Source organism: Corylus avellana, chromosome 8, assembly GCF_965113065.1.
Source record: "Corylus avellana chromosome 8, dhCorAvel1.hap1.2, whole genome shotgun sequence".
NCBI classification, from domain to species: Eukaryota; Viridiplantae; Streptophyta; class Magnoliopsida; order Fagales; family Betulaceae; genus Corylus; species Corylus avellana.
Genome location: NC_142497.1, coordinates 22,971,488 through 22,991,483, shown reverse-complemented (window position 1 = coordinate 22,991,483; position 19,996 = coordinate 22,971,488). Strand labels below are relative to the sequence as shown.

The window sequence follows — 19,996 nt, the reverse complement described above, 5'->3', positions numbered from 1 at the left end:
TATTAAGGAGATTGTCCATTTATAAGGTGAGGGGAAACCTCAACTCTTGAGCTAGCTTTTGGGTTGAGTTAGGCCCAAGACCCATTTCTAACATGGTATCAGAGCCTAACCCAATTAATTGGCTGTGGCCCACCGTCACCCATTGTCGCACGTGTTGGCTTGGACCTATAACATATAGTTATAGAATATTAAATCTTAAAGTGGGCTTTATTGTATGTCTTGAAAATGTTAGTAATATTCGAGATAAGAAAGATGTGACATGTGGACATGTTAGTGTCCCAAAAGTCAGAAAATAATAGTCCGATCAAAATGATTAGTAAAATTATGCAAAATAGGAGCCAATATGAGCTCATGACAATAATCAATCAGGATAAAGTTTTTTTGGTCAAAATTGGAATTTTATGAAACTCAATATATTAGAGTGATATACGTGCATTTTGAACGCATTAGTTTAATAAATATAATTATAGAAATTCTTTTTAATTCACATATATGTATAACAAAAAAGATGCACCAAAAAAGGCCAGTCCTGTAATTTCACAGCCCTTCTCTCCCACCACCCTCCTTTAACCGTACTCCCCCAGCTGAAGCATCTGGCTTTGAGCTGAGCCAGCTCAACCACCATTTTCATTTTTCAGTTATCAGTTATCCATCCCCACATAGAATCTCCACATTCTCGTATGTATGATATGTATATACTATATATAGGCTTATAGCCCTTCGGAAACTGTACTCTCACGAACCCCAGTCATGAAAAAGCAGCATAGTACAATGATCGCCAACCCATTTGATCTCCTCACCGAGGAGATCGTTTTCGCAATCCTCGACCGGATAAACGATGATGCATTGACCAAGAAGTCCTTCTCTCGAGTCTGCAAGGCCTTCTACACCATCGAGTCCCGCCACCGCAGAACTCTGAGGGCTCTGCGGTCCGACCTAATACTAAGAGCGCTGAAACGGTACCGTTCTATCTCCCACCTCGACCTCTCCCTCTGTCCTCGCGTAGACGACGCGACGTTGACCCAAGTAGCGTTCGCGACGGCGGGTCGTTTGCGCTCGATCGACTTGTCGAGGTCGAGGGTCTTCACGCACCTGGGGCTGGCGAGCCTGGTGGGGACCTGTGCGGGGCTGGTGGAGATCGACCTGTCCAACCGGACGGAGCTGGGCGACTCGGCGGTTAAGGCTATAGCGGAGGCGAAGAACCTGGAGAGGCTGTGGCTGGCGAGGTGTAAAATGGTGACGGACATGGGGATTGGGTGCGTGGCTGTGGGGTGTAGGAAGCTGAGGTTGGTGTGCTTGAAGTGGTGCCTGCGGGTGAGCGATTTGGGGGTGGGCTTGATCGCTATGAAGTGCAAGGAGATTCGGAGTTTGGATCTCTCTTACTTGCCGGTAAGTTACTGTTTGGCAGCTAAGAAAGCTGAGAAAAGGAAGGGAAAAAGAAAAAGAAAAAAAGGCTCCTTGATTAATTAAGTTTTAAGTAGTTTTCTTAGGTTATTAATTGGTTATGCATTCTAGTAGTTGAAGTTTTTTTCTTTTACCAATTGTTTGTTCAGAGAACAAACCAAGGGAAATGGGATTTTTTTTTAAAAAAAAAAAAAAAAAAAAATTGTGTTGTAGTTGTTGTTTGGTTGCTTTGTTTGATTGCACTCCATTTTGGGGTCTCTGAGTTTGCTTTGCGTTTGGGGAATTGTGCCTGTGTTGATTGATCAATTTGCTAAGCTGGAAATTTGCTAGTTTGAACAGCGGTTGATATGTAGGCAGAATGATACGAGGGTTGAAATTCAATTCTGGGTTAGATGGGAACCATGTTCTTCTTCGTGTGTGATGTCGTTGTTGTGGTTTGATGCCGAAATTCTTTCCAATCTGATTGAATTTTCAATTCCACTGTGGGGTTTTATGGGGTTTACTTTTCTTCTAGGAGATTTGTCCTTCATATTCAGATTGGAAATATAAGTTTCTTCAAAAGTTGTCTTTAAGGGTCCATTTGAGTTTGCGATTTCCAAACGTGCGATTTCAAAATAGCAATTTTAAAATGTTCTATTTGAAAACATGATTTTTAAAACGCAGTTAAGAGATTAGTAAAATCCCAAATTGGCCTTTAAAATCGCTGTTTAATCTTTAAAATTGTGCGTTTTTACAAATGCATCTCTTTCCCTGCAATTAGAAAACGCATATTTTTTTACGTTCTCATATTGCAATTTTTTAAAAACGTACTCGAACTTAGATGATTAAGGTAATCTACTTTACAGCAAGTTGGGTTACAGTAAAATTATCTACTTACTGTGTATGATTACGCTAAACAATATGATAGCTTGCTAATTTCTTCAATGATATATTAGATAGTGGGTGATTCTTTTGCTTTGGTGGCGGTTAATGATGGTTGACCAATCATTGGTCAAAAAGTTACAGGCGATAAGAATCCACCATCTTAGCATATAAAAGCAAATTAGCCAACCACAAGTAGTGAACATTTTTTGTAATTTCTATTTCTTTATTTCATGATTGATTCGACTTTCTTATGCCTGCGGCCACCTGTTTTTCTATCTGGACTGGGTTTTCCAGTGCTAATAGAAAGAGAAGTTCCTGCAGCAGATCTTGACATAATGGAATGATATAGTAATGTGATAAGACAGAGTAGTCGATGCTTAGAATTCATCTAGTTTCATAAATTCAAAGTCTCCTTTACAATCATATGTTTTTTTATTTTAAAAAAATAAAACAAATTTCTATGCTTTGGTGCTGCAGATCACTGAGAAATGTCTTTCACCAATCATGCAACTAGAGCATCTTGAAGATTTGGTTCTTGAGGGATGCCCTGGTATGGATGATGATGGCCTTGCAACCCTCAAACATAGTTGCAAATCGCTAAAGGTACGTTTTATATTTTTCATAAGAGGAGTGCTATACATCTCAAATTTTCCTCTCAAAAGTTAATTCTCAAATGATGTGTCATCATCTCATGAGATTTATTATTTTAGAAACTGTGTCATCAATTCATGGGATGGTGACACATCATTTGGGAACAACTTTTGGGAAGGAAGTCTTGGAATATCTAGCATTTCTCTTTTCATAATTGTAATACTTTTTTTACCACTTCGATAATTTATCATGTTTTTCTGGCACGCCTATCTTTTTAGTTATAACCTTTACAATATATGCCCATCATATCAACATTTAATACATTGAACGGTCAGGATCCATTCAGTGTTATTCACTGCAGTCCTTCTCTCAACTGACGTGTCAGACTCATTTCTTTATCCTGCTTCAATTCAATGTTATTGGGATTGACATTATCCAATTTTTCATTTTTCACAGTCGCTAAATATGTCAAATTGTCCGAATGTCAGTCATGTGGGTTTGTCTTCTCTGACAAATGGCGCTGATGGCCTACAGCAGCTTATCCTAACATATGGTCCTGCTGTAAGTCTGTAAAATCTTTATGCTGATTTCCCTTAAAAAAAAAAAAAAAAAAAAAAAATTATTGCTCATTCTTTACATCCCTGTTGGTTGTTCAGGTCACCAACGATCTAGCACAATGTATGCATAGTATTTCGGGATTGCAATCAATTAAGTTAGATGGTTGTTCGGTTACAACCTCTGCAATAAAAGGAATTGGAAATTGGCTTGCCTCACTGAAGGAGCTTAGCTTAAGTAAGTGTTCAGGTGTGACTGATGAATGCCTGTCCTTCCTCTTGCAAACACACAAAGAATTGAGGAAGTTAGACATCACATGCTGCCGCAAGATAACAAATGCCTCTATAGACAGCATAACAAATTCATGCACCTCCCTCACTTCTTTGAGGATGGAGTCTTGTAGTTTGGTTTCAAAGGATGCTTTTAAGTTGATTGGACAGCGTTGCCGACTCTTGGAGGAATTGGACGTTACAGATAATGATATTGACAATGAAGGTTTTGCCATGGGCCTTAGCTGTCCTTTGTTTGACTTATATTATCTGCAGATGTTTTATGCAGCTTCATTTTGCAGGTTTGAAGTCCATATCAAGATGTTCCAAACTTCTTACCTTGAAGCTTGCGATTTGCTTGAACTTAACTGATGATGGGCTTACCCATGTTGCAAATGGTTGTTCCATGCTCAAAGAACTGGATCTGTACAGGTTCGTGACTTTTCAACTCTTCACAGATTCCTATCCAATTAAAGCTGAAGCTTAGAATAAACATAAATGATGTCCTCTTCAAGCTTTCTTGGACATAAGGAGCATTGCCCCTTCCTTGTTCAATCTCAAGTTGATATTGATAATGAACCTACAGATGCTCTGATAAGGAGGAGGCCCCTGGGGTGGTGTTGTAGGGGATGTATTGAGCAATGCTTTGACAAATGACAAATCACCATGACTCTCTTTCTCATACGGCATATTATATAAACATTTAACCACAGTACAATTGACAATCCCAACTACATGTATAATGGGAAATTTACACTAGCTATTTCATTCAATAGTATAAATTTGTAGCATGTCCTGCAAAATGTTCGCAAACTGCACCGAAACAAGAGCATTATTTGGTTTAGAAAATGGTATCAATTCAAATTAATCAGAAAACCGGAACTATTGAAATTTCAATTTCATTTCATAGACTTGTTTTCATCATAATGCTAGCTCAAGTTATTATATCATAATGCCCAACATTCATTCTTAATCTATTAATCTTGTTTTGTTCCTCTTGTAGATCCTCTGGAATAACTGATGCGGGCATAGCAGCAATTGCTCATGGCTGTCCTGCACTGGAGATGATTAACATTGCCTATAATGATAAAATTACCGACAATTCATTAACTTCTTTGTCAACATGTCTGATGTTAAAAGCACTTGAGATCCGAGGATGTCCTTCTGTCTCATCAATGGGTCTATCAGCTATTGCCATGGGATGTAGGCAACTTATGGTGCTGGACATCAAGAAGTGTGTCAACATTAATGATAATGGAATGATTCCACTTGCTCAATTTTCCCAAAACCTCAAACAGGTACTCTCCATTTCCTCTCATTGCCAGGGACATTGACCATTGCTGGCTAACTAACATTAGGTGTTAATTTCTTTTTGCTGCAGATAAACTTGTCATATTGTGCAATTACAGATGCAGGGCTCTTGGCTCTCGCCAGCACAAACCGGCTACAGAACATGACTATCTTGCACTTGGCTGGTTTGACCCCTAACGGTCTGGCCGCTGCCTTGTTGTCCTGTCAAGGGCTAACAAAAGTCAAGCTCCACAAATCCTTTAAACCTTTACTTCATCAATCTATTTTTGAATTCATGGAAGCGCGTGGCTGTATCTTTCACTGGAGGGACAAAGCATTCCGGGTACGTATTTTATGGCTTAAAATTTATGTTAGTTTCTGTTGTCAAGAAGTAAGAATCCGCGCGAATCAAATGCACAGATATTAAGAGTGCACTTGGCACTACTATCTTGCAAATCAAAAGTGCGATTTTAAACCAAATCATAAAAAAAATGTATTGTTTGAGAGTGTATTTTTAAAAGATTGCGAATTAAAAATATAATAAAATTTGCAATTTTACCAAATGTTTTAGTACGTTTTTAAAAATTACGTTTTCAAATTGCAAACTCAAATGAACCCCAAAGCAAATTGTTTCACGCTGAATCAGAGATTAAAGTCATTGTTTGACTATCATGAAGAAAAAAAAGACTGATGTAGACTTGGGTTATAATTGAAATGGCTGTTATAATCGTGGTACTCAGATTCTGTATGTATGGTTGACAGGTTGAAATAGATCCAAAAGGATGGGAGTTGCATGATGGAAGGAGTCCTGAAGCTCCATAGATTGGAGAGGAAAATAGACTTGTTTATATCACTGTTTTCGATCTCGATCTGTGCACAGTGCCTGCAGCGTGGATTCCGGAATTTTATGTAATGAAATGGATATTGGATTGCTGAAGTTATCCACTCAATGTTTGAATTGACCAAGTTTGACCTTTTGTGTTGGCTTTTCAGTTTTCATTCGTGTGTTGATTATTGAAAAGGTGTCTGCTTGGACGATTTAGCTGACTGCGTGAGGTTGAGCCCATATCTTAGACCAGCCAAGGGGAAGTCAAGGTTAGGCAAGAGTTCCATTAATTAGGTTCAGGCTTTGGCTCAGCTCAGTTCAGGTGTGAAAAAACTGAAAACTGGCTTCATATGGGCTTATTCAAACGCTCACTTCTCAATATAAAATTGGAAAAAAAAAAAAAAAAAATCTCTACGATCAGCATGATTGGCTAAGCCTTTTCATTCAACATTTTTGACTTTGACTGCATGCATAGAATTTATTTTTTATTTTATTTTTTTGCCTTTTTTTTTGTGTCTGGTCAATGGCACTCATGGACTTTTTTGAGGCTAGCAAAAGTTTTTTTGTAGCATTCTTGCCTCGGGTCCTGACTTTTGATTTATATTTAAATCATAGCATCAAAGACTCTAAAAGCTAATGACTTTGGAAAGTGTTGGTGAAATTTGTATTATCACTTTAAAAGAATTAGTTGAAGAGCAATTGGGGTTCCTTAGTGCATTTAAAGTTTTAAAAATGTGTGCATATGATTCTCTAAACTAAATGCATTTTACGGTTGAGTTACCATGCTTCTCCACATTTGGAGAAGTATTGTGCATCGATGCATAAGTATCTTATGATGTTCTCTCTCTCACCCTCTCTTTCTCTATTCATTTCTCTCTATCTCGTTCTCATCAAAGAGCTAAGTATATGTTTGGAAAATGAAATACAAGAAGGAATAAACAAATAATATTTAAAGATATAAAGAATGAATATTTAAATGAATGTAGAGTGCAGTTGAAAAATTATTATATAAAATTGATAAAAATATATATATATAGCTTTTGGTTAGCTCTTTTAGATAGAAATACAGAGAATCCAGTTTTGTGAATGCTTAAAATCACTTATAAAATTCAGTCTTATTTAATAAATAACCAATATAGGACTTATAAAGTCGACTCTCATTTAACACCCATGGACGTTTTTATAACTCATAAGTGGGCGATTCATCTTCACACCGTAAAACATTAAATTAACATTTTGGGATGTCACAACTATTTTTTGTCGAAAAATAGTTTTAATAAAAAACAGTATTTTAGGAACATAATTAAATTTTCTCTATTTAGTTGAGCTCTAAAAATGATTGAATTGTTTAGTTTATACTAATCACGCACCTAAAACAACTTGAAATCGGAAGCAACCAAGAACTCTCAAAAACTTCATACAACACATCTCTATCGAAATCCAATCCTAAACCTATTTTATTATTATTATGAATTATTTTTTTAGCAATACATGGGAAGAGGGAGGGGGAAAGTCCAAAACGTAGTTCAATTATAAAAAGATTAGTACTTGACAATGACACCAACCTCAATCTTTTTCTTAATCTCCAAGACACCATCATCATCCTCGACAAGGCAAGCTTGGGCAACAAGCATGACTCCCTCATTGTCCTCCCAAGGACTTGTAAGGCTCTATCGTAATGACGGTTTTTTTTTAGAACGTATTTTATTCCATTTTTTAATAATATTTACCATATAATGAAGTCCAAATGTTACTCTAGAATAACACCTTGTAGAGTAACTAAAAACACCCCTAGAATAAGAATAATGCTCAAAAGGTTATATGGAATAAAATAAAATTGCTGCGTCTTTGGAGATGACTATAAGGTCATATTGATAATGTTAATGAAATCATTTCAAATGTCTAAATTGATTCGATTTGACGGTTACAGACCATAACCACTATATCTTACTTAATAGCTACCCAAGGGAGCCATTGAACACTCTCCAATGGCAAAATTGACTTTGATTAGCCATTTAAAATGTCCAGTTCGATTAAAGTCTCAAGATATGCTTCAATCGATTGTACTATGTACAATGGAGCCCGTAAACATGATGTGAGGGATGTTCCTACCGCTCTTCTGCATTACTCAAGTTATAGTTAAAGTGAGAAAGATAACTTATCAAAGTGTTTGGCTTTACTTTTTATAGTCGATGTGGGACAAACGTTTCTCCATCTATACACATCAAAATTTTGGAAGATTGAAATAATTGATGTAAATCTTAAGTTTTAACCAAAAAAAAAAAAACTTTCATAATTATTTGAAATACCCATTTATTAAAATAAATAATTTTTTATTTATTTTAATAAAATCTAACACCACAACTATCTTTTGGCTTTGTATATCTTAAGTCCATTGGTGATTCATTGTCATTCATACATAATTTTGTTTAGAGCACATTTTTCTTTTATTTTTGTCTCATTATGCAAACATCATAGGTTGCAATAGCCCTTGGATTAACCCTTGTAAAAAAAAAAAAAAAAAAAAAAAAAAAAAATTGAAAAGCTACTACAGCATATAAATATTGAGATAAATATGTGGTATATAATATTTGTCTTTTGTTTATAGTTGTCTTTAGTTTCATTTCCATCAATCGTGGTCCCGTCACCTCATATCATTTTTATGACTTTTGCTCCTGTTATCATTTGCTTATATTTGCTTATATGTGCCCTACTTGTCTAAGTTAGGAACATGGCACATTGTGGCCAGATTTTACAAGGTGGGCATTACTGATTTACAGATACTAATTGAAATTACATGGTTTTAATGTCGATGCTTTTGTTACTAGGAATAGCGATGTTGATAAGTGATGCTATTTTTCTGCCTAATTGAGATCCCATACAATACTCTATGGTATTGAACGGGGTGCAATAACTCGAATTTGGGTTGTTTGTTTTAAATAAGCATTTCACAATATTGTCACGTCATCTACCATGCCCATTAAAAAAAAAAAAAATTGCATATAATTTTTTAGCCGCATCTCCTCCCTTAACTTCTTTGTCACCTCCCCACCACCATTGAGTTCCTATCTTGCTATAGACGTGATCGAACCACCCAAAATCAAAAGTTAAAACTTTTAGACCATTACCTTGCGAAAAAGGTCATCGGTGGCAGAATGAAAGGGGCGGCCATTAAAGACGGTGCAATAATGATGACCTTGGAATCTTCGAATGGGGTTTGTCAACAAAGGAAATTTCATAATCCTTTTGCAAGAATTTAAGAGAGGGAAATATATAGAGGCCGTCAAAAGAGTAGAGTTGGGTTTGGTAAACAAAGTTGTCGAAAAATTGGGGAGGTGGGGGAACCACCCCTTTTGGCATATGGTTGGCTTGATCGCTCTCTAAAAATCAAGTAGAGATGACGCAACTACTCTATTGGATTTGTTGTTTAATTTCAAAGTTTGAACTGTACAATAACTTTTAAAATGAATTGCCTAAATTATAGCTGTTGCATTGCACGTGATCTCAATCCATTTTCTCCCTCATTATATTTTGGTCCGGAACAAATAGGAAAACGGTGAGATCTGAATGCTAAGCTAATTAAACAAGGCACCGATCATTTGGTGATCATGCACCTACGTGTTAGCTTATGTCATATGATATCTTTTATATATCTAAAGTTATGTCATATGATATCCATTCATCCTATTAATTATATTATCTAATTAGCCGACAAAAGAGACAAAAAAAAAAAAAATCTATAAATATAGGGAAGCACCTTGCTTGCATCTGTCCAAGAGGAAATTGAAACCTAAAATGCTACAAAAATAGGGAAGACATCAACAAAGACAAGCTTTACACATGTACAGATGTAATGCTTCCCCTTTCTATTCCTCAAAATTTGGCTGCTCAAGGTTAATACTACAAATTATATTTTTATTTCACTTTATTAATATCTTAGATTCTTAATGTCAATTAACTAATTTAACTTCTAGATTTTTTTTGTTTTTGTTTTTGTCTTTTAATAGAAGCGTATTCAAGGTTTGATATGGCACTGCATAATGAGATAAAAGTAAAATAAAAGTGTGATTTTTTGTAGGGTTGTCAATTCTTATTGCGTCAGGTCAAATCACGGGTCAACCTTAACACTACCTATTTAATTAAATAGGTTAAAATCTTCAACCAAAACACGACTCGTTTAAATAAGCGGGTAACATGACATGACCCTCATAACCCTTTAATAATAAATATAGGGTGTTGGGTTGACCTAAACACGACCCATGCAACCCATTTTGACCTGCATATAAATTTAAATACTACAAAGACAAAACTAAAATCCTGCACTATTTTCTCTTAATATACAATGCTTAAACACTACTCGAGACTTACATACTACAATCAAGCTCAAAAGTTTATAATTAAATACTACAAGTAGTGCTAGTAATTACAATAGTGTTGTTGAGACTTACATGCATTTCTAAATGTTTTATTAAAAATGCATAAGTGTTGTAAGTGCACTTGTGAGTGTTGTGTCATACATTGAGAAAATATAAAAGAAAATAGTGTTTAATATACCTAAGTGGTCCTTAGCCCATTAGCTTAGGCTTTTGGGTTAGAGTTGTGTTTAACTATGTATATTAATGTAATCCTAGTAAAAACTCCATAATCGCTTTATCTCCCAAAGAGATGATGCTAGTGTGCTTGTGAAGTACTTTTAACCTTTTACTCTTTTAGGTTCAATCGTAAACATAATATCTTATATTTTATACAAGTTATACTGATCACCCACGTGTTAAGTAAGTAGACCCGTAATTTACCTGTTTAGCAAACCGATTTGTCTTTTGGGTCAATCCGAATTGACCCAAACCCGATTACACAAAACCCTAAATTACTAAATTTGTATTAATGACATATCAAGTATTATTTGAGTTTTGTCAAATATTGCCCGCTTAAATTAAGCTTTATTTTTCTTCTCCTTTTTTGTTTGTAATGATTTTTGTGCCAAATTTGGAAGAGAAAAGTCTCCAAAAGGCAATGTGGAAGCATTGCTAAAGACGGGGGACAAGGAAATCTCATTCTCATAGGCTCAATCGTGAACTGCCCCAACTTGATACTCCATGAGCTTTTTCCCACTAAAAAATCCTTAGCTTTTTCCACAACGAGAATTCATATGCCTTTCTCTGGATCCTATGGGAAAACAGATAATAATTGCCCCTTTTGACGCGTTGAGTCTGATAGATCTTCTAGAATGTACGACTTTACTTACATTTACATCTATACTTATGGGTTAAGGCCCAAACAGATGGTGACATAAATATCTTCTAAAAATATCACAAAATATTAAGGACGTCCCAAAGGAGCTCATAGCGATATCATAACCGTTAATTTTTGGATGGTCGTGATTAAACGATTTGGCAATTTGATTTGATTTGATTTAAATAGTAAGACACTTTTAAGGTGGATTTAACGTTAGTAAAATTAATTGTAAGATTAAATTAAGTTTGATATAAACGTTGAAATTAAGTGATCGTTACCGGTGGTTATGGACGTTGTTTAGTGAGTGACTCGTGGGTTGGGGCCAAGTTTGCCATTGGGCCAACGGGCCCATATTTGGGCCCATTAGACCTTACTGCATTCTAGGTAGACCAACTTGATTATGAAAAAAAAAAAAAAAAAAAAAACATATAATTGTAAGCTTTTGAGTTTTGATGCCGTGTAAGTAATATTAAACATTGAATAACTTTACCAATAAAACATGAAAAGATATACGTTTCCCATTGAATAAAAGTTTTGAGTGTTATTAGTCTATTATAAATTAACGTGAGAATTCATTTCATACACTAATTATCATTTTAAAGGGTCAAATTTTTCACATAGATAAAAGTCAATCTTGATTAACCCTTCTCAGTTGATTTATTTACTTATTTATATTTTATGAGGAAATCTCAACTAACCACGTGTCAAAGTCCAAACATAAGAAAGTGCATAATCAAGTGTAATCATCATAAAATTGCTAATCAGAAAACACGTACGCACGCTCACACAGCATCCCTTCCCTCGCAGAAAAGAACAGCTTCGTACCAATCAGAAAGAGATCCCAGTGTAAGCCGCCACCCAGTCAAACCCACGAGTTTTGACCCAAAAAAAAGAAAAAAAAAAAAAAGAAAAAAGAAAAGAAAAGAGTATTTTATTTTCATAAAGTGCCAAAAAAGAAAAAAGAAAAAAGAATTCCACGGTCAAACCTCCACCTTAGTTTCCCAGAAGCCTCACCTAATGAGAAAAAACAAAAGCCAATGGGAAACTTGCAATATACGTGACCAACTTCTTCTTCTCCTTCTCATTATCTTATAGCCTTTTTTTCTATTACCATAAAAACCTTTTGTTTCCTCTCTGTCCTCTGCTCTCTCTCTCTCTCTTTCTCTCTCTTTCCATGGCCTCCTCGTCTGGGAGCTTGGACACCTCGGCTAACTCGCACCCAACAAGCTTCACTTTCTCGACCCACCCATTCATGACCACCTCGTTTTCCGACCTGCTTGCCTCATCCTACGATGATGAATCTAACAACAACAACAACAACACAGAGAACAAGCAATTTCGTGGGCTGTCGGAGCGTATAGCCGAGAGAATGGGGTCGGGTGTGCCTAAGTTCAAGTCGATACCACCTCCTTCTTTGCCCATTTCTCCGCCTGCTGTGTCTCCCTCTTCCTACTTTGCTATCCCCGCTGGGATGAGCCCGGCTGAGCTCTTGGACTCCCCTGTTCTTCTCAACAGTTGTAACGTAAGTGTTCTGTAAGAAAGTTTCTGTTTTTGGTTGCTTTCTGTGATCAAAAGCTGAGAAAAATTGAGGGGAATTGTGAAAGAAAGAGAGAAACTAAATATGTTCCAAGGCTGAGCTAGCTTTTATGCTCTTCTATTTCAAAGGAAATGAAAGAAAACTCTACTCTCAACTCAGTCAAATTGTTGTGGGAGACTTGAGTTGACTTTGAGTTTTTCTTCATTTTCATTGTCAAGTTTTTCTCTTTCAAAATTCTGTATTCAAATTGCTATAATATGTGCTTCTAAATTAAGTAATGGGCTTTGTTTTGGGTTCCTGAATACGTGGTTGAATTTTATCATGCTCTTCTAATTTTGGTATCATAATTGGTTGATGGGTTTTTCTCCCTCTTTGCTCTCGTACACAGATTCTGCCTTCTCCAACGACAGGAACATTCCCAGCTCAGGGCTTCCAGTGGAAGAGCAATTCTGACAATAATCGGCAGAATGTTAAACAGGAAGACAAAAACTACTCAGATTTCTCTTTCCGAACCCAAAACAGGCCCCCTTTATCATCAACAACAACAAATTTCCCGTCTTCAACCCCAATTCAAACTGTAAACAAGCAACACATTTCAAACATGCAAGTCCAGGTTAATTTATTTGTTTTTCTCGGTTTAATTAACAATCTTTTCATTTGTTAAAACTTTTTCAGTCACAGCAACAACCATGGACTTTCCAAGAACCCACCAAGCAGGATGAATTTTCCTCGGGGAAGAATATGGTAAAAACAGAATTCGGTTCTATGCAGAGCTATTCCCCTGAGTTTTCCACCATACAGACCAACACTCAGGCAAACACCAACGGCAGGTCCCAATCAGATTATGGAAATTACCACCAGCAGCCTCAGACACTCAACAAAAGGTCTGATGATGGATACAATTGGAGAAAATATGGTCAAAAACAAGTGAAAGGAAGCGAAAATCCAAGAAGTTATTACAAGTGCACATACCCCAATTGCCCTACAAAGAAGAAGGTTGAGAGGTCCTTAGATGGGCAAATTACTGAGATAGTTTACAAGGGTAGTCATAACCATCCCAAGCCTCAGTCTACAAGGAGATCCTCCTCATCATCATCAGCTCTTCATGCAATTCAGGCGTCTAATGCTGCCACCCCTGAAATTCTTGATCAGTCATTTGCCGCACATGGTAACGGACATATGGATTCGGTTGCGACCCCGGAGAACTCTTCGATATCAATAGGGGATGAGGATTTTGATCAGAGTTCTCAAAAGAGTAAGTCCGCAGGGGAGGACTTTGATGAAGATGAGCCTGATGCCAAAAAATGGTAAATTTTTTAACTTAGTTTGTGTAAAAAGTAGTTTTGTATATATGGTTAACTGGGTTTAGTCTGATAATTATATTTTCCCTCAATTTTCCAGGAAAAAGGAGGGTGAAAATGAAGGTCTTTCTGCACCTGGGAGCAGAACAGTGAGAGAACCTAGAGTTGTAGTTCAGACAACTAGTGATATAGATATTCTAGATGATGGATACAGGTGGAGGAAATATGGGCAGAAAGTGGTAAAGGGTAATCCAAATCCAAGGTAGCGCTTACTTTTCATTCTTTCTCAAGCAAAATCTGTGTTTTTGTTAGATTCTGGTATAGAGTTTCTTTAATGGGAATGCTTATTTATTGATTTGATTTCTTGCTCACTTTTCTGCTTCAGCATAGATATCAAGTTAGCATTAAGTTGAAGTGTTTTTGAGGTTCTGATTTATACATATGCATGACTTGTAGGAGCTACTACAAATGCACACATCCAGGATGTCCAGTGAGAAAGCATGTCGAGCGAGCGTCACATGATCTGAGGGCAGTGATCACAACCTATGAGGGGAAGCACAACCATGATGTTCCTGCAGCCCGTGGCAGTGGTGGCCATTCTGTCAATAGGCCTTTGCCAAGCAACAATATGAACGACAACAATGCAGCCACAGCAATTAGGCCATCGGCCATTACCCATCACACTAACAATTCTATGAACAACACTCTTCACAATCTAAGACTACCAGCATCTGAAGGGCAAGCACCCTTCACCCTGGAGATGTTGCGGAGCCCCGGGAGCTTCGGCGGATTCTCGGGATTCGGGAACCCAATTGGTTCATACATGCCCCAACCACAAGGCACAGACAATGTGTTTTCTGGAGCCAAAGAAGAACCAAGAGATGACATGTTCTTCGAATCATTGCTTGCATAGTTATTGGGAGGTTTGGACTTTGGAGGGAATAGGATCTCAGATTAATAAGAAGCGCAGGTTCATTTCATTTATTGCATTTTTTTGTTTGTTCTGTTGTAGTAAATATATATATATTTCCACAGGAGGGATATATTGTTCTTGTATATTCAAAACTGTATGTGATAGATAAGGTTCTTCACTTATTTTTTTATTGGTTTGAGGCCCATTCTTGGCTAGAATTGAAGAGCCTCAATTCACTTTTTGTTATCACACCTGTTAGTGATTTTTTTCGTTCCTAGTAAAGCAAGGAAAGTTGTTTATGTTGCTGGGGGCAAGAATGAATCAAAAACATGTACTTGTTTTGAGTGGCAAGAGGAAAAGACTGATACAACTTTTTGAGTATTTTTTTTTGCTTTTTGTTATAAAAAAGTATTCTAAAGTATTTTGTTAATCCTATTATTTGAAAAGCATTGTCGTTTAAAAAGCATTCTCAAACGAGACACCATACAAGAATGAGAAATCATTATATAATTAAACTTGGATAGTCTAAAAAGCACGTTCTAGACTCTGATTGCCTTTCTTTTCTCTTAAACAGTCTGAATTTTAGAACAAAAATAATCTAGTGGGTCCAAAGGGAATACAAGGCCATTGGTTGTTGATTAGGGATGCATTTGTCAGCAGTTATAGATCTGAATGGAGGTTTGAATGAGTCAAAATAGTGCAGCTGGGGATTACTTGTTGGCATGGTACCCAAGCTGGTCAAGGTCAACTTTATATAGTTCCAGAAGGACCCTTCTGGGTTGCATCCAATTTCCCATGGTGGTAGGGCCATCTTCATCTTTAACGAAATGACTGTAATCACCCTCTGTCCACATTCATTGAATAGACATCGACAGCATGGTAGCGTGGTAAATTCAATAAATGGTATGATTAGAATGAGACATTTGCGTGCCGCTCACGGTGCATTTAAACCCAAGTCGGAGGCCGATGCCTCATGCCTCCCCGTGGCCTGCCTACCCACCGACCTAGAACATTAGGCAAAAATCATATTCCTTAAATAAATCCAACATTATTTTTGCCCACTGGTTTTTTTTTTTTTTTTTTTTTGTCTTGTTCACTGTCTGCTGCCTAACTTTCTCTTTGTAATTTTTCGGCCCATTGGTTCCTTTTTCCTCCCTTTCAGGAGGGGAAATACAAGCTTTTAGCTCAAATTGAAAGGTTGGAAATCACATTTTTATTTTATTGTTTTTGTATTTTGTTGATGTGTTTAAGTTCTTCTGCTTATTGGGATAAGTGTTTTTTTTATTTTTTCACAAAATAATATCAACGTAAGATGAGAAAAATACGAGGATGCATCGTAGGGTTAAAATATTTTAGGCCTAAATGAGCGTTCACATTGGGGTTGTTTTATTGTAGTGCAATAAAATATCCCTATTACACGGGGATCTCCGTCCGATATATAGATCCAAAACCATAACTTATGCTTTTAATTTATGTTGGCGTCTCCATATATTATATAAATGTTTCATTAGGCTATTTAAATCAATATTTGTTTTTATAACAAAAGTTCAAGTTGGTATCACATCATCAATCTATTAATATAGTCCTAATGTAACCATAAAATAATGGTTAAAGGAAATCCAAGTGGACGTTATCCTAAGATGTTATTTGATAGGCAGGCAAGACGCCAAGAGGGGAGGGATTTCTGGGGAGGCTAGATAATTTTATTTTTTATTTTTTATTTTTTTTATAGGAGAGTGGAAGGCATATATTGGAGGGCCAGCATTAGAAGACAATAAGAAACCCTAGGAATTTATTTTAAGATCTAGGTCCCTATTGATTTTTCCATCCCTTTATGGCAACTACTTGGAGAGTAGAAAGAGTTGTGTTGTCTGATGTTAGAGTCACCCCCACAAGCCCTCCACCATTAATTTTCAAGGAATTGAGACTCTTTTGATCTCTATCTTCATACTTGTCCCTTCTGTAATTAATCTATAAGAATGAATTTATGCAGGCATCATCAAACAAGTAAAGGGGTGTTTGCTTGGAGGGTGGCTATAACTAGAACTTTAATTTGAATAGATTGGATTCTATTGACTTTTTGATCTATATATACGTGATGTTGTTAAGTAAACGTTTTCTGTTTTTTGACAGTTGTTTTAGGGTTACGTTATTTGTTATATTAATGGATTGATAATGTTTGTGTAGTGATTGCATCCCAAGCACTGGAAGTGAACACTGAAAAAAGAAAGAAGACATAAAGTTAGATAAGTTTGTGAGATGTCTGACAGAACTACTTTCAATGCTTAAGTCAGTAAGAGTAGAAGATAAAGTAAATCGATCAAAATTTAAAAAAGGGAATATAGATGTATGCCTAGTGAATGGTCCTCCCCCCACTATATAGATTTTACTGTTCTCGTCTCTCCTTGGTAGGGTTTTGAGGACTTCGAAAATATCGGTGGAAATTTCCTAGCATGGTCAAGCAGTTATCTGACTTGACGAGATGGAGAATTGATTATAATTAGCTGTCAAGGATTGAGAGCCGAGCCTTATTCCTTCACCCTAGTAGGCCTATGGGCTTCGTTTTAACGGCCTTCAAAGCCCACGCGCGGCCATTTGCATTCTTCAGTGGGCCGTACTAAATCGTTCACAGGTGAAAGAGTAGATCCTGCATTTCCATTTTACCCTCCAAACTCCTTCCTATTCTCAAATCCTACCCTTCTCCTACACTCCTATTTGGCGCCAACCGTTCTTTTTGTTCTTAACGCTTAACACTCGCCGCAACGATTCATGGACCCGCCCACACTGAAGTCCAACGTCCTAAAGAGCTCTGTCGCGCGAGTACTCTCCTTCGGCGTCCTAATCCTGGCCGTCCGATTCGCTTACATCGTCACCGTCAAAGGCGACTCCTGCGTCTCTGGCGACTTCTGCTTCAGGACTCGACGTGCCGCCACCGCGGGTGTCCCCGAAGACTTTCTGTCCGCCACCAAGAAATGGCGCAAATTGGTGGACTACTACTCCTCCATCTTCCAAGATTTGGTCTCCGAAGGCTTTCTCTCCCCCAATTCCAGAGCTCTCTGCGTCGAAACGCTCGCCGGTGAGGATGTGCTCGCCTTGAGAGAGATCGGCGTCCTCGACTCAATCGGAATCTCCACGAACCCGACGGCATCCACGCCGTTGATCGTTAACGGCGAGGCGCTCCGCCAGCCGTTCGAAGACGACACCTTCGACTTTGAGTTCACCGGAACCTTCGGCCTGGACCGGTCGAACCGGCCGTTCGATCTCGCCTCGGAGATCGGCCGGACGCTCAGACCGGGAGGCTTTCTCGTTGTCCATACCGCGACCAAAGATCTGTACAGCCTAGACTCTCTCCTTGATTTTTTCTCCAATTGCTGTAGATTGATCAGGTCCCGCGAAATCGACAGCCTAGACACTTTTCCGTCGATTCGGGAGGTCGTGATCAAGAAAGAAATTCCAAGTCAAATTCAAAATCTTGGTCATGAAGGGAGGGATTTCTCTCCGAATTGTAATTTGATTAATAAATGCTCGGTTCCGGGGCACAGACGTGAAATAATCCAGAACGCCGAGCCGTTCATCCAAGAAGAGCCACTGAAACCTTGGATAACATTGAAGAGAAACATAAAGAACATAAAGTACCTAACTTCAATGGTAGATATTAGCTTTAAGAATAGGTATGTCTACGTTGATGTTGGAGCTCGGAATTATAGTTCTAGCATAGGGAGTTGGTTTAAGAAACAGTATCCCAAACAGAACAAGAAGTTCGAGGTTTACGCGATTGAGGCCGACAAGGCATTTCACGGGGAGTATAGGGGGAAGAGAGGGGTGACTCTGTTGCCGTATGCGGCATGGGTGAGGAACGAGACGTTGTTCTTCGAGATTACTTGGGACCCGAGTAAGAGAATTGTGGAGAGGGGTAGAGGAGGGATGGGGAGGATTCGGCCGGTGCAGAGCTCGGCGAGTTATATGGGCGATGTGGATAAGATTCAGGGGATTGATTTTGCAGGTTGGTTGAAGAGAACGGTTTCAGAGAGAGATTTCGTGGTGGTGAAGATGGATGTGGAAGGGGCTGAGTTTCATTTGGTTCCAAGGTTGATTGAGACAGGAGCGATTTGTTTGATCGATGAGATTTTTCTTGAGTGTCATTACAATAGATGGCAGAGGTGTTGCCCGGGTCAGAGGAGTGTGAAGTATCAGAAGACTTATGCTCAATGCATGGACCTGTTTACTTCACTCAGAGAAAGTGGAGTTCTTGTACATCAATGGTGGTGATGGGTAACAGTCTCGGCTCCAATTTCTCTAAAGTTTTTGTTTTTTTGGGGTTCCTGATAGATTTGGTTTATTCTTTACAGGAAAGAAGATGTGTTCTTGTTTTCTGCATTCTTTTATTTGTTTCACCTGCGAAGGAGAAATTCAATGAAAAGATTTCATTCTTTTGTTTTCTTTCATATTTGTGTCTTCTAGATTTGCTTCAGTTTTGTACATGGTTTATAGCTCTTTATCTCACACTCCAGCAAAGTAGGATGAGAAAACAGAGATTGGCTTTAGTGGGTTATTGTGATAGAATGCAACAAGTAAAATGAGCAATCATACTGGTTGGTTTTAGTTGATTAGCTTGAATTTTGGGTGGTCAAGATGTTGCTTAATCAAATCCTTTTATTGCTACTGAGCCATTATGTTCAGTTTATTTGAGTTTTGGCTATTGGATGAAATGAAATCTATTCATGGCCTTTTTGGTTTGGAGAGTTTGAGTTTGGCATCTACACTGGGCTTCTGGAAATTGAGATAGGATGCATGATAAGTATCATCATCATGAGATTGCGACTTGCAGATCCATTTACACTAGCTAAGGGTTTAGATTAGGATGGTTCATGAGATTTTTACTCCTATGATCTGTAAAAAGGTCTTTAGATTTACAGGTTTAGATGATCATTTTGCTGCATGAAGTGGTTGAGATTCTAACTGAAGGCTATGAAACAATGTGGATGGAACAACAATCCAACTGGAGGTTTGAAATGGAGAATTGTAGTTGGAAAGGTCTTTCTAATATTACAACAATTTAGGGCAACAGGATCACATCATGAGGTGCAGTCTTTCATTGAAGCTTTGGAGAAAGCTACTTACCATCTCCTAACTCCCCATGTATAGACAATGTGGATGCAGAATTTGAGATTGGAATAGGATCTTTTAATTATGGGTAAATGATAATTTCTA

General features: G+C 37.6%; 3 protein-coding genes across 5 annotated transcripts; all 3 read left to right on the top strand.

Moving 5' to 3' along the window:
- Nucleotides 1-572: 572 nt before the first annotated feature.
- On the top strand, nt 573-6,160 carry LOC132163663 (F-box/LRR-repeat protein 3). 2 transcript variants are annotated; one of them, XR_009438323.2, is made up of 9 exons: nt 573-1,389; nt 2,746-2,871; nt 3,316-3,420; nt 3,516-3,909; nt 3,986-4,115; nt 4,687-4,981; nt 5,065-5,316; nt 5,736-5,882; nt 5,967-6,160. XR_009438323.2 is itself a non-coding variant. In XM_059574030.2 (8 exons), the coding sequence occupies exons 1-8, from the start codon at nt 751-753 to the stop codon at nt 5,793-5,795; spliced, it is 2,001 nt and encodes a 666-aa protein (XP_059430013.2). In that variant the 5' UTR covers nt 573-750; the 3' UTR covers nt 5,796-5,951. The 2 variants fall into 2 exon arrangements, 1 of the variants encoding a protein (XP_059430013.2); XM_059574030.2 differs by lacking the exon at nt 5,967-6,160 and having other exon boundaries at nt 5,736-5,951.
- Nucleotides 6,161-12,139: 5,979 nt separating this feature from the next.
- Nucleotides 12,140-15,166, top strand: LOC132164269 (WRKY transcription factor WRKY24). Of its 2 annotated transcripts, none has more exons than XM_059574748.2 (5): nt 12,140-12,556; nt 12,960-13,148; nt 13,247-13,878; nt 13,973-14,134; nt 14,329-15,166. In XM_059574748.2, exons 1-5 carry the CDS (start codon nt 12,209-12,211, stop codon nt 14,783-14,785), a joined length of 1,788 nt encoding a protein of 595 aa, XP_059430731.2. In that variant the 5' UTR covers nt 12,140-12,208; the 3' UTR covers nt 14,786-15,166. The 2 variants fall into 2 exon arrangements, with proteins under 2 accessions (XP_059430731.2, XP_088375066.1); XM_088518940.1 differs by having other exon boundaries at nt 12,960-13,178.
- A 2,380-nt stretch (nt 15,167-17,546) lies between these two features.
- Nucleotides 17,547-19,094, top strand: LOC132164643 (uncharacterized). The gene has a single exon (XM_059575185.2). The coding sequence runs from the start codon at nt 17,555-17,557 to the stop codon at nt 19,052-19,054; it is 1,500 nt and encodes a 499-aa protein (XP_059431168.2). The 5' UTR covers nt 17,547-17,554; the 3' UTR covers nt 19,055-19,094.
- Nucleotides 19,095-19,996: the final 902 nt, after the last annotated feature.

Coding starts and splice junctions, on each gene's coding strand:
- LOC132163663 (XM_059574030.2), top strand. CDS start 751: ATGAAAAAGCAGCATAGTACAATGATCGCCAACCCATTTGATCTCCTC. Junction 1,390..2,745: donor TGGATCTCTCTTACTTGCCG/GTAAGTTACTGT, acceptor TTGGTGCTGCAG/ATCACTGAGAAATGTCTTTC. Junction 3,910..3,985: donor TAATGATATTGACAATGAAG/GTTTTGCCATGG, acceptor TTCATTTTGCAG/GTTTGAAGTCCATATCAAGA.
- LOC132164269 (XM_088518940.1), top strand. CDS start 12,209: ATGGCCTCCTCGTCTGGGAGCTTGGACACCTCGGCTAACTCGCACCCA. Junction 12,557..12,959: donor TTCTTCTCAACAGTTGTAAC/GTAAGTGTTCTG, acceptor TCTCGTACACAG/ATTCTGCCTTCTCCAACGAC. Junction 13,179..13,246: donor AACACATTTCAAACATGCAA/GTCCAGGTTAAT, acceptor AAACTTTTTCAG/TCACAGCAACAACCATGGAC.
- LOC132164643 (XM_059575185.2), top strand. CDS start 17,555: ATGGACCCGCCCACACTGAAGTCCAACGTCCTAAAGAGCTCTGTCGCG.